Genomic DNA, 12,641 nt, shown 5'->3' with positions numbered 1-12,641 from the left:
AGGCGGCTGCTGCTGCCTGAGACTGCAGGAGCAAGTGTGTCAGCACCTTCCAACATTCTCTTTAGAAAATACCCACAGCACCACAGAGTTCCCCCTGCAATGGGAAGATACCCACACTGAAATAAAGAGTTTAATAAAGCCTCAAATACTGACATTCAACAGGCACTTTCTGGACCACCTTAGTAACCACTGTCCTACTGCACTGAACTTCCTCTTTCCTGAGCTAACAGCACCTCCCCAGTAGCATAACCTGGTCAAAACTGCACAGCTTCCTATACATAGCAGTCTATAAAAACCCAGCACCTAATTAGAAAAGCCTTGTCATTGCAGATTATCATGTCTCTGTGGTTTAAAGCATTGTTTGCACAATATGACCTTAGACACATCATCATTTCAGGACAAATGCAAAGTATATTTTATTGATACTCTCCAAACAGCCTGTAAGAGAGAAATGACAGTATTGAAAAAAACAAAACTGTGAAGCTTCTAGCTTGCATTCAGTGTAAAAACTTGGAGGTATAAACAGAAGCCTGGAGAAAAAATACTAAGTAAATTTCCAATCCCACAGTGCATAGAAACAGTAACAATGGTATTTACTCTACATTAGAAGTGTTCCCATGTTTAGTTCCACATATATGTTTCTCTTCTATATAAAATTCTGATAACTTATGTACAAATAAGATGTCCAACATCTGGTTTTTCATATAAATATGTAATCTTCATGACTGAAACATTACAACAGTTTGATCAAAAGTATAGAAAAATCCATTTACTTTTATTTTTTTTTTAATGGCAGTGTTTAAACCTTGAACCCAAATGAACTTAGAATGGTAAGTATTATTTCACCATAAAAATGCATTGCTCGTTCAGCATGCAAAGTATTGTTGCATACATGAGTCAGTGGAACTACAATAACAAAATCTGAAGAACGTGCTGGACAGCCCATTCTAGTAAATGCTATCTGTAAGATCATGTGTATCACAGAACAAAGAGTAAGTACTAGTGTATGTTTAAGTAAAATGCTACAAACTCAAGTATTGTCCTCGCTCTACTAAGAATTAAGGCAATCAAGAGTTCAGAAGCTTCAGTTTGGTATAGTTGCATTAAGCTCTCCCCCTTTCCCCATTAATACATTTATTTTAACATGTTAAATTCACTTTTACAGGCCCGCTGATACATTTTTGCTATACATAGTGACACAACTCAGTGTGAAATGATTAAGCAGTAACACAGTTTAATATCCCCAATCACACTGAGCTGATCCAATTTAACCAACAGTTTCTCTACCAGCTAAGTTTCCCAGCATAGATTTCTAAACGTATTCAATGACTAGCCTCTCAATGTAACTGATTTTATGACTTGCATCCATTCTTGGGGTACTCCAGAATTTAAGGGTTCAAAATAGAAACAACAGTCAACTAAAATTCAGCTTTACAAAGGACGCTTATTTGCAGTAAAAATACTTTATCTATAGACATATACACAGTAGATAGAAGTCAACAGGCATTTCTTTATGGCTTTTTTCACTGAGGTACAGTTACAACATCCAGCAACAGGATACAAGGGTTCATATGGTATGAACACCACATTCATAACGCCAACTCATGACAAGTGGCAACAGGCTGCAAATCCAGCTTTACCGCAGGATCACAGGAGAAAAAAAAGTCTTCCCTGCTATGTGGAAGGTCTCAGTGCAAGCTACAGAAAGCCTCAAAGGCAACTGGCATAAACAGGGAAAATCAAAATGAAAGTCTCACTCTATTAGAGCGAGAAAGAAAATACTCATAGCAAATTAGAACCTCACAGTCAGGCCACTTCTAACAACAGCAAACATTTGGGACATAATATTCCAAGGCAGCAAGGGCATATAGCACAGCAGCCACACAGTAAGACTTGAAATGAGTAGTTAAACTCTTGCATTTGATCCTCAAGCTAAGTGCATGCACAGGCTTAGAGCAGCCAAGCTGCCATTATAACACCACACAAGGAGAAGTGCTGCAAGCCAAAGATGAATGCTGTCAGAAAAGATGACGTTGGCAGGCACGGGACTTCAGCTGATGCCACACTAGATGAAAACCCCCTGGTGTTTTATGTTTTACATAAACACAAGTTTACGTAAAAACCTCAGCTGTAAAAACCTTATTTGCGAATGCACATTTAGTTGCACTTTCCCTATGTATTTTGCATGAGGGGAAGTGCAGATACATTACATTCCTAGTCACAGTAATTCCAGCCCTAGTGCTCTTGGCATAAGGGGAAGATGCTTTATGTTAAGACAGTGATTGTTGCTGTACGTATTTAGTATTCCACCTTTACATCAGAAAATAATGGGGTTTTGTTTGTTAATTCTCTTTTTAACAAAGTGGCCATACAGCTACTTCAGCCTAGACTTCTGGTTTTATCACAATTATGCTGAAAATGTGTTTCTGCAATAAATACTGCTGGAGTGAAATGGAAGTTCAAAATATGTTCAGCTAATTATGGCAATTAGTTCTTTCCAACCCAGTTGTTTTTTTAACCCCAAAACCAAGCTGCAGATGCTTGAGTGAGTTCCTTATAGGAAGATACAGCACAACATTTAAGATTTACAGCTCAGCCATATACAATTCATAGTTTCAATTTTTAAGCACTTTATGACATATCACTACTTAGATCAACAAATTCATCATCCCTCTTGACCAAATCATCTTCATCTTCCAAATCTTTCCAGGTGCTGGTGGGTAGAGCTGGTTTGATAGACTGTCTCTGAAGTAAAGCAAATGGAAACAGGGATGACAGACGGGCAGAATTTCTCAGCATTGGTACAGAATGTACATCTCCAGAAACAGCTTGACTACGTTCTTCATCCATTTTCTCCTGCAAGCTTTGCACTTCCTCCATCAAGTCCAAAATCTTGGCAGTTGTAGCTATGGTACCACCACCATGAAGCTGGGCTTCAGGAATCCATCGCAAATACCGTTGTGCCCAGACTTTGATTTCAGGGCCATCAATGCGAGGTAACAGAAGACCATGATAGTCAACAGGTTTGCTATGCCAGCTATCATAAAATTCCCTGAAACTATTAGGAAGTTCATCGGAAGAATTTATGAACTTGCCAATTCTTTTACCCAGAATGTTTTTAATTAAATGATCCGTTTCCTCCCTGAAAAATCCTCTCTTCATGGAAGTTTTCGCTTGCGTTAATGGCAAAGAAAGTTGTCGCTGATGCTTTAAGAGGAAAGAAAAAAAATATACTGAAATAAATACTGATGAGACTTTAGAACACATCTTAAGAGGAAGGAAAGCATAATGTATTCAGAAAATAGTTACAAGCAGCAAAGTCACTTAAACAGAGACACTGCTTTACTATATAGTCTAAAACTGTTACTCTTCAATGGCTGATATGCCAAATACTTCAGAGCATACTTAGTATTCCCAGATACCTTCCCCACACTGCAACTATAGCAATGAACTAACACTGAATAAAGTGTTTTTCTGTGAAAAAGGAGAATTCTTTGCATACATTCAAGTATTACGGACTTCCATATTTAGTTTGAGCTAGCCACACAAATGAAAGAGCACTTGATTTAGGTTTTATCTAGTGGTTCCTCATTGCATCCCACAATGAGAGAGTTCTCCAATTAACACTCTAGATTATACTGACAGTGTCCCACTTGAGAATGCTGTTACAGAACAGAATTTAACCAACAGAGATATTACAAGCACAAGAGGCTATTCTGAAGAAACTTGTCTTCCTGAACTTGTGCTAGTTTCCAGCAATGAGATGGTCCACACATAATCATCTGTACCCTAGACAGTTTTGGGGGTGGTGGTCCCCCTCCAAGTACACACACCAAATTACACTCAGAAAATCAGAGAGACAATTACAGGCCTGCTTTGTAATTCAGACAGGTACTCCGTGGAACAACAGAATAAACTCACTTCAAACATGTCACTGCAACTGGATGTTAAGTCCCATGAGTTATCACTACACTTGCACTAAAGGATGAAGAGCCCCTGAGTTCACAGCTCCGTGCACTAACTGTAAAACAGTGATTTATAACTGAGGTGGGTGCAAACTGTATTCTTAAGTTGCAAGTGAGTGAGGTGTACAGGTATTTTGTACAAAAACTGCACCAATACCTCTATTATGGGTATCTTTGAAGTATGAGTTGTACAAAATGTATTTATAATTTTAAAAATAGTTAAGCAGCACGTATCTTACTTTGTATCGTGCAGTTTTCCGTTGACTTTTATCCGGTTTTGGCTTCTCTGCATAAAAAGGGTTGTTCAGGAAAGCCTGGGCCTTGGGGTCAAACTGCACAGACCAGTCCCACACAGTGAGAAATCTGAAAGGACCGCTTTGTGTCTTGAGGCTTTCACCACTCTGCCAAAACAAACAGGTCACAATTAATACTGCTGGAAAGGAATTCTGACCAAGTCAAGGTGAAATTAAGAAACTGGCTTTTTACAGAAGAGGCCACAGAGTTGCAACAACACTCATGATTTGTATATATTCAATAGCTGAATGACATTATTGGATGCAAGTGAGTGCAGACGAAGTTTATCTATACACTATTTTCTAACTTCAGATGGTATTTCATTTCAACAGTGCAACTAGACAGCCGAGAATACCTTTCACAGTTGAAAATAAGACTGAATAATCTTAAGGGAAAAAATGAAGTTTTGAATACTGGGCAGAGGACAGACACTTCATTGTGGTATAAAACCTCTCACATTTCAAAAGTTAACTGCAGTTACACAGTGCTACCAGTTAAAATTTTATTATTAACAATTTATTTATATGCAAGCCAGCAATGTTCATTTTTTAGTCACTGTGCAGGCTTGCAGAGGATACTCCTATTGCTTCCAGCTTCTTAGGCTAAAGAAAGGCATGGACCAAATGTATATCAACATTCAGGAAATTATGATTCTGGAATACAACAGAATATACTATACAAGAATTTTGTACATAACTTACTCTGCAGGACAGGATATTCCTCTCAGGTTAGGGAGCTCCATTTTCACTGAATAACAATAAACATTAACCTATACCCATACATTAGAAGTAATATACTCCTGAGTTATTTTCCTTTTGTCATCATAAACACCCCAAGCCCTCAACCGGACTCCTTACCTTTCAAAGGGAAAGGATGGAAAAACATGCTACTAGGGATTTTGGTTGGTTTTTTTTTTAATGTTCCCTGCTTGTCCGTTAAACCTGTTCTCCAACACATTCCATCCATAAAGTAACAAACACTTACCCCAACAGTGTCCTTTTGATGTTGAGAGTTGAAAAAGAAAGTGCTAAAAATAGGCACATAGAGGCTGTCTGACAAAACAGTTAAGTAAGTTTCCGTGAACTCAAATGCTGGAGGATACTGTTGTACCAACTGCCAAACACAATTTAGCAGAAGCAGAAAAACAGGAGCCTAAATAAAGAAAATGGTACATCAGTTTCAGAAAAAAAACCACAACCGTATGTTCCACCATGCAGACTGTTTATTTTATAGTGTTCAGTGTCTCCAAACACAAATCTTAAGGGAAGCAATCTGGTTAACTACAGAACTGCTGCATATAACTTTGGCTGAACTCTGCAGAAGTATCATACAAGACACACTTGGCCAATTGTTGACAGAAAAGAGGAACACTTTCTAACCTGAATTTGCACAAACTGAATTGCTATGAAAGCCGCTGCTATGCAACCTTTTAAAGCTGGCAAAACAAAACTAGTTTATAGCAATTCTTGATCAGAACTATCAGTCAGTTTACACTTAGATTAGCAATCTGATGCATTCCCAAAATATAAACAAGTAATATAAAAATATAAACAGTACAAAGTTAAGCTCTAGATATGACAGAAATAGGCAAATCACTTTTGGGTTACTTCTATGGACACTAGTACCATTTAACATTTTAACGAGAGATACACATCTTTCAAAAGACTCCAAGATTGAAAGGGAAATCTCACATTTGTTCTTTTTAGTTATAGAGACACTGATGAACTCTAAAAAGCAAAAATCGTGACACTGTACAAAACACCAATGTATAAACGAAAACAAAGTTAAAGATCCTCAGATTAACTGGAACTTCTGGACTGACATCTAAATCCCTTCTTCTTCTGAGTAAATGTTTAAATAATGAGAGTAATAAAAAAAAAATCATACCTCCTCTTTGTCACTTTTATGTAAGTGGTTACAACGATCCAAAAAGCCATGTCCTCCAATTACCCACTCCTTCTGAATAAGGCTCTGAAACCCTGATTTTGTTCTGCTGTATGAATCCATCATCACTTGAACCAGACTAGAGATTACACAGCACAGATCAGTAGCGCTCTCTTCTATAGAAGACAACAGAAACCACATTGTCTACTAAGCCATTCCTAAAACTAGGGTAAGAAAGCAAAGTATTGCTAGCTTCATATAAACAAAATTGTATTTCAAGGTCAGAGAATCAGACAATTTATTGCAAGTGTTACAGAGAGAAGTTATCCATGTTTCTAATTTGTAGAAGTGTGAGGTTTCTTGGACACTTACACTAGGGTAATATTTCAACAATAAAACCTGCAAACCCTAGAGTTTACTACTATAACTTTGATGACTACACCCTTCAGTCTCCCATAAGGCACATGCTGCTCCTCCTATGCTACGAGGCCAGCTATCTGTCCTTACCCTTCCTACCCTACATGCATCTTTTCACAAGGTGTGAAATCATGCATCACACATTCTTCACCCTTCAGGTGTCTTCTAAAAATATGTCTTCTCCATGCTAGGTTTCTCAAATAGCAGTGTGTGGGGAAAACCCCAACCCTGTTACTAATCCAAAACCAGCTTAATGGTTAAATGACTTTGTTTTTCCATGCTATTACTCCATCTAAGAAAACAAACTGCTCAAGATGTCTACAATAAGTGTATTCTTCCATGAATTTTAATAAACTACATAGTATTCAATGCGTACCTAGAACATAAAACCCACCCTTTCAGAAAGTTTTCATGCTCCATGTTCTTTGTGTATGTGTGTCCCCCCACCTTAGTGGGCAGGAAAAGGGTGTAGGAGACGTTTAATAGAAGTTAGGAAACACGAATGCATAAAAAAGAGGTAGCGTGACTCTACTACCAGTTTATCAGCAGCTTTGTCGTTCACAATGTATTTCTTAGTCTGTAACCATGCTTACCAAGCTTTTTTAACTACAGAAAGCATTTGCAGGAGGGTGAAAGATTTAAGTGTCTAGTACTTTGAGTACTCTATGAATTTTACCAGCCTTTATCATTTATAAGCTTACAGCTTAAGCTATATCTAAAGAAAATCAAAATAAATTAAAAAATAAATATATATGATAATCTCACTGATTCTTACCTATAAGGAGAACATTTGTCTGCTGTCTTTCCAGACACTCAGCAACTTCTATTGCTTTCTTCAAAACTCGCCTGTTGTGGTATAGATAAAGTGAATATTTTCATGGCATTTTTACAATCAGGTTTCTTACATTAGCTTCTCCTAAAAGGGGTTAGAAAGTCATGCTACTTAAACTTGACCAGTCCTTTAAAACAACAAAACCATTCCCAACTTCTGCAAATGAAGAAAGTTTGCTCTTGAGACTTAACAGTTCAAGAAGTATCTTTGTTTGGCAATTGGTCATGCATTTCAAGTAGTACATTCGTAATACAATACTTTCTGCTGGATCAATAGCAGCCATTACACACACGCACTAAAGTATTACAGTTGCCAAGAGCCAAATCTCTATCCTGGAAAGATACATTGCCACACTTTTGTTGTAATCCACAACATACATTTCTCACACAGTATGGTTTTAAGAGGCAGAGAGGGAAGTATCAGCAAGCAGATCTTGTAAACATGCAGATAAAATTTATTCAGAGATTAACCCTACACAAGGAAGACCGAGTGGAGTTAAAGATCACATAAAACTAGATCTAATGCTGTTGGTTTCTAGACCTAACTCTTCCTAAAGTTGGTTATTTTCAGCAAAAGTTTGCACACAAGCTAGGATTCTTGCAACTGCTTAGGTCACTAATAGAAGCTGACAGTTTATTTCCTGAGTCCGGAGTTGTCAAATTTCTTGTTCTAGCCTCTAGAATAGCTGAGAAGGCACTCCTACTAACTGCAAGAGCCACAAAGAGCCAGATCCAGGAAGCTGGGTCCAAGTATGAAAATGACCAGTATCAAAACAGTGTAAGGACAGGAACTTGTGCTGGTATTCACTTTAAACTACTTTTAATCTTGGTTATGTCAGTGCATTTCTCCACCTATGATCTTCACTAGAACCTCTCATTCAACATACATTAAATTTTGGATTAAGGAATGAATATTTATTAGTATTGACTGTTATTAAGACTAGAAAGAACTGAAGCTGACTGCAGAAGCACTTCATGCTAGCATCACTAGCAGACAATAGAGCTAGCACAAAGTAACATTGAAAACAAAGCCCCTCAACATTCCAGTGTAACAAGCCTTAAGTTAGCCAACACCATTCCAACTCACTGTGGACTGCTGAGAAGAGAAAAAACAACTTGAGGAAGGATCAGGAGAAGAGGACAAAACTGGGAACAATTGCAATTTTACAAATCTTTGGTGGCCTAACATCTTGAATACTGCAGTTCATCCTGTCCTAAAGGATATTACAGAAGTAGAGAGCACAGAGAAGAATAACAAGGCTAGTCAGAGACACAGAATAGGTTTCATGCTGGAAACAAATAATATTCTTCAGTTTGAAAAGAAGGTGACTAAATGTGGGAGGGAAATTACTGGACCTATAGTTTTAACAGGTGTGCTGGAAGAGTTGCAATTGGAATGACTTGCTGCTTCAAGTTTTTTAGTGTGGAGGTTTAATACAAACCTGCACTGTAAAAATACTGTCTGAAGTTGTAAAACTAGGTACTTAAATGGGATTATAAATCTGTCCTAAATTTCATTTCTACTGGAGGTGAAGACTGTCATCATATTTCAAGAAATTAGCTAGAAAACCCAAAAGTGTACTTGACAACAATTTGAAACTCAAGAAAGAGACATAGCAAACCTGATTATCTCTAGCCAGTTTGTGCTCTCCAGTAATGAAAACCATTTCACATCAGTTGCCCAAAAGTCTGTACTGTTATCTGAAAAACAACAAAAAAAATTGGTTTGTTCACATGTGTAGTGTTAATAAACAGCCATCCGTTGTATTACTCTTCTGTTATGAACTGCTATGAAACAATCAATACTAAGGAGTCAGTAAATTCTAATCACTGGTACATAAACACCTTATAACTAAATGAGGAAGTGAAATAGTTCTACAAACACCAGTTAAGTTTTATAGAACCACAGGCTTTTATAAAAAGTATGCTATAGGCTAACAGAAACCAAACCAAGTAAATAAGTCTGTTGACAAAATGGGAAAGGGAAAGAAAAAGAGGTTTGATAGGAGGTGATGGTTCTTCCACGTTCCAGTTGCCTTGACTCTAAAGCATGATCTGCATAAACCTTAACATAAGGAGGCTGGATTTCAAAAGTCATTACCATTACAGTCAGAAACACAAACAGATTTTAGAAGGTTACGTAAATTTATGGCATGCAAGACTACCCAAAAAAAGGCTTTAAACAGTTTTCACTGCAGCTGAAGAGGCACTGAAATACATCAGGAAGGGAATAGCTAAGAGGCCAAATACAATACCACAAAATTATTAAACTCTTATGAACTTCACTAGCTTTTCTGTAGCTTTTAAAATGCAGCTTAAATCCCTATTGCCCTCCCTCCCTGCTCCCCCCCCCCCCCCCCCATCAAAGCCAGTATTCAGAAATTGGAAAGCTCTCAAGCTGATATGCTTAATTAAAACCAGAACAGACTACCTTTCCTGCATAAGGCACAAACCCTGAAGCCCTGAAGGTCAAGACAGTTCTGCTATTGAGGAACAACTGAGGTATACCACACTCCCCTCCTTCCCTATTCTACCCGATAGCTTCAGTTCTGCATGTTTCTGTATAACTTTTCACTTCCCAGTGTCTCTCTGTACCCTTTCAATGTTTCATCCCAACACATACTCACTTCTGCCTTTTCTGCAGCTTGTATCTATGATCCTCAAGCGCACAGGCATATATCCATTTTGTTCCTGTAGCTGTTCTACCCCCATGCCTGCTCTTGCTCCTGCTCATTATGCATTTAAAGGAAAAAAAAAATAATCTCTTTCCCCAGTTCATTTCACCCTGACCACAGAAACTAGCTCTCCACAAAAGCATCAGATTAAGTGTGGCTGGCTGTTCATTTTGTTCTATCACACTGAGCCACAACTAGACCCAATAATGTGTATGCAGGCCTCTAGAAAAAACTGCTTGGTCTGGCAGTTCTTCCTCCCCCCTGATAAAGTTGTCTCCAAGTCAAACCAGGAACTTCTTTTTAAAGGCACAACAAAACACTTGTAGCTTGTTTTACCTCTTGCTCAGGGTATTTTGCCAATAACCTCACAAGCTTTCCCTTCCTCCCTATCTTGTAGGATCACGAAGAAATACTCCACAAGGATTTGAGAACTGAAGTGTTCAAAGTCTCTAAGTATGTGGCAAGTGGCATACACTGAGACTTGTGAGCAGTCTAGCAAAACCAGCATCTGCCTTTACCACATTTCAAATAAAAGGAGCAATTTAAGAGGATCCAAGCTGTTCCCATCAAAATCTTCTTGCAAGCAGCTATGCTACTGTGGCTACATCTGCTTAATGAGAATTTTTATAATTGAAACTTCAGTTTAGGCATGTGTTTAGTAAAGTTAAGTTATATTGGAAGTTTACAGAGGAATAGAATGGCTTAGCTTGGAAGAGACCATAAAGTTATAGTCGAGTTCCAACCCCCCTTGTCACAGGCAGGGATACGTGCCACTAGATCAGGTTGCTCCAAGTCCCGCCCAGCCTGGCCTTGAGCACTGCCAGGGATGGGGCAGCCACAGCCTCTCTGGGCAACCTGTGCACTGCCTCACTGTAAAGACTTTCTTCCTAATCTTTCTAATATCTAATCTAAATCTATCCAGTTTCCATTCCATCCTGTAGCCATTCCCCCCTTGTCCTATCACTACATGCCCCTCTCCAGATTTCTTGTTGACTCATTTTAGGAATTGGAAGCTGCTTGAAGGTCTCTGCAGAGCAGTCTCTTCTCCATGTTGAAGAAGCCCAACTCTCTCAGCATGCCTTCACAGAAGAGGTGCTCCAGACTTCAGAATACGTTTGTGGCCTCCTCTGGACTCACTCTGACAGCTCCACATCCTTCTTATGTTGGGGTGCCCAGAGCTGAACGACCAGAGCTTCACTACATATTTGCCAGAAACCATTTGTTTGCCATTATATCAACTTAATAGCTAAATTCCATTTATAAAACCAGCAGGACTTGGTTATTGTCTATAGGCTATGCTACAAATACACAGTTTCTCAATGATGATCACTTCAGTTACGTCCCACATCAACAGCCACAGGTGAACCCCCCCAGTGTTCCACATGCCATTAGAGGCTATTGCAATATTGACCCCCATTATCTTGTAGAGGGCCCACTGTCCAAAATGGTCCAGTGGCACGCTGCACAGCTTCATGACAGTATAGTTAAGAGTCTCATAAAAATGTCCAAAAGCCTAGTTTACACTTTCACAACTCTAACTTCTTTCAAGTAGACTTCCTATTTACGGTAGTCATGTTTCAGTCCTACAGTCAGTGACAATCTTAAGCAAGCTCTGCTTCACGTTTTGTGATGTGACTTGTTTGTAACAAAAGCTAGTGCAAAAATAAACTGGCATTCAGACTCATCTCTTGACATGGTACAAAGGCTTAAAAGGTTCACACTTAACTTCAACAGACCCCATAGGACTGAAAAAGTCCCCCTGTAAATTTTGATCCAGCTGGTGTATACCAACTACCATTTAAAGTCAGTCACTCTTGCAGATACTGTGACTGCTTAGCCAGAGGTACTAAGTCTAAGAATTACAAACTTCTTAACATGGCCAGTCACAAGCACAGTCCTCAGTTATATTTAAAAATCTGGTTTTAACCACCATCAAGACACCAATCAAGACAAGGACTGCATTCATAAGACGTAAAACATGCTTTTTATGCTTTGCATCTAAGTCACTTTAGAGACAAAAGACTACTTTAAAGTTTGACTTACCTATCAAAAACAGTTGTTTAAATTTTGTGTATGCTGTCTGGATATCTTGCAGAGAGGGAAGGCTGCTTGACAAGTCATCCATCTTCAGGAGTTCATAGGGAGGTTTGCTAATTGTCTTATAGATTCTAAATCAAATCATCAAGAGATTAAAGCCACCTGCTTCACAAGCCAAATAATGTACCAACTATTATTACTGAAGACAAAGTTAATGGGCTTGTTTTGGGAAAAAGCTGAATACCAAAGGATATACACTTGGAAAGCTAATGGCCTTCAAGCATTTTTAAATACTGACTGGAAGCTTGTCTACAAGCTTTTGACAAGTTTTGCTGCTCTTAACTGTTCCACTGATAAAAGATTTGTGCAGTTATGAATATTACAAGCATTACTTGTTTTTTACCACTGCTTCTTTAGTATTGTCTTCACTAAATAACACTAAAATTACTTTACTAAGAGGCTGTTTAGAGATGAATCCAGAAAGAAAAGATGGATAGAAACACCCAAACCTCCTAGCAGACACTATTTTTCTAGGCTT

At 38.4% G+C, this 12,641-nt stretch overlaps 1 protein-coding gene across 1 annotated transcript in view; it reads right to left on the bottom strand.

Moving 5' to 3' along the window:
* Positions 1–391: 391 nt before the first annotated feature.
* The window catches only part of MTMR12 (myotubularin related protein 12), a 34,435-nt gene continuing 22,185 nt past the window's right edge, over positions 392–12,641 (bottom strand). The window contains exons 10-16 of the mRNA XM_065662835.1: positions 12,110–12,234; positions 9,014–9,092; positions 7,336–7,406; positions 6,147–6,319; positions 5,244–5,411; positions 4,205–4,366; positions 392–3,207 (exon numbers count right to left, since the gene is read on the bottom strand). Of these exons, the coding sequence (XP_065518907.1) occupies positions 2,632–3,207; positions 4,205–4,366; positions 5,244–5,411; positions 6,147–6,319; positions 7,336–7,406; positions 9,014–9,092; positions 12,110–12,234 (1,354 nt within the window). The 3' untranslated portion in view covers positions 392–2,631. The remainder of the gene's footprint in view (positions 3,208–4,204; positions 4,367–5,243; positions 5,412–6,146; positions 6,320–7,335; positions 7,407–9,013; positions 9,093–12,109; positions 12,235–12,641) is intronic.

Source organism: Lathamus discolor, chromosome Z, assembly GCF_037157495.1.
Source record: "Lathamus discolor isolate bLatDis1 chromosome Z, bLatDis1.hap1, whole genome shotgun sequence".
In the NCBI taxonomy this organism is placed as follows: domain Eukaryota; kingdom Metazoa; phylum Chordata; class Aves; order Psittaciformes; family Psittacidae; genus Lathamus; species Lathamus discolor.
The sequence above is the reverse complement of the archived record's forward strand: the minus strand, read 5'-3'. Positions and strand labels throughout refer to the sequence as shown.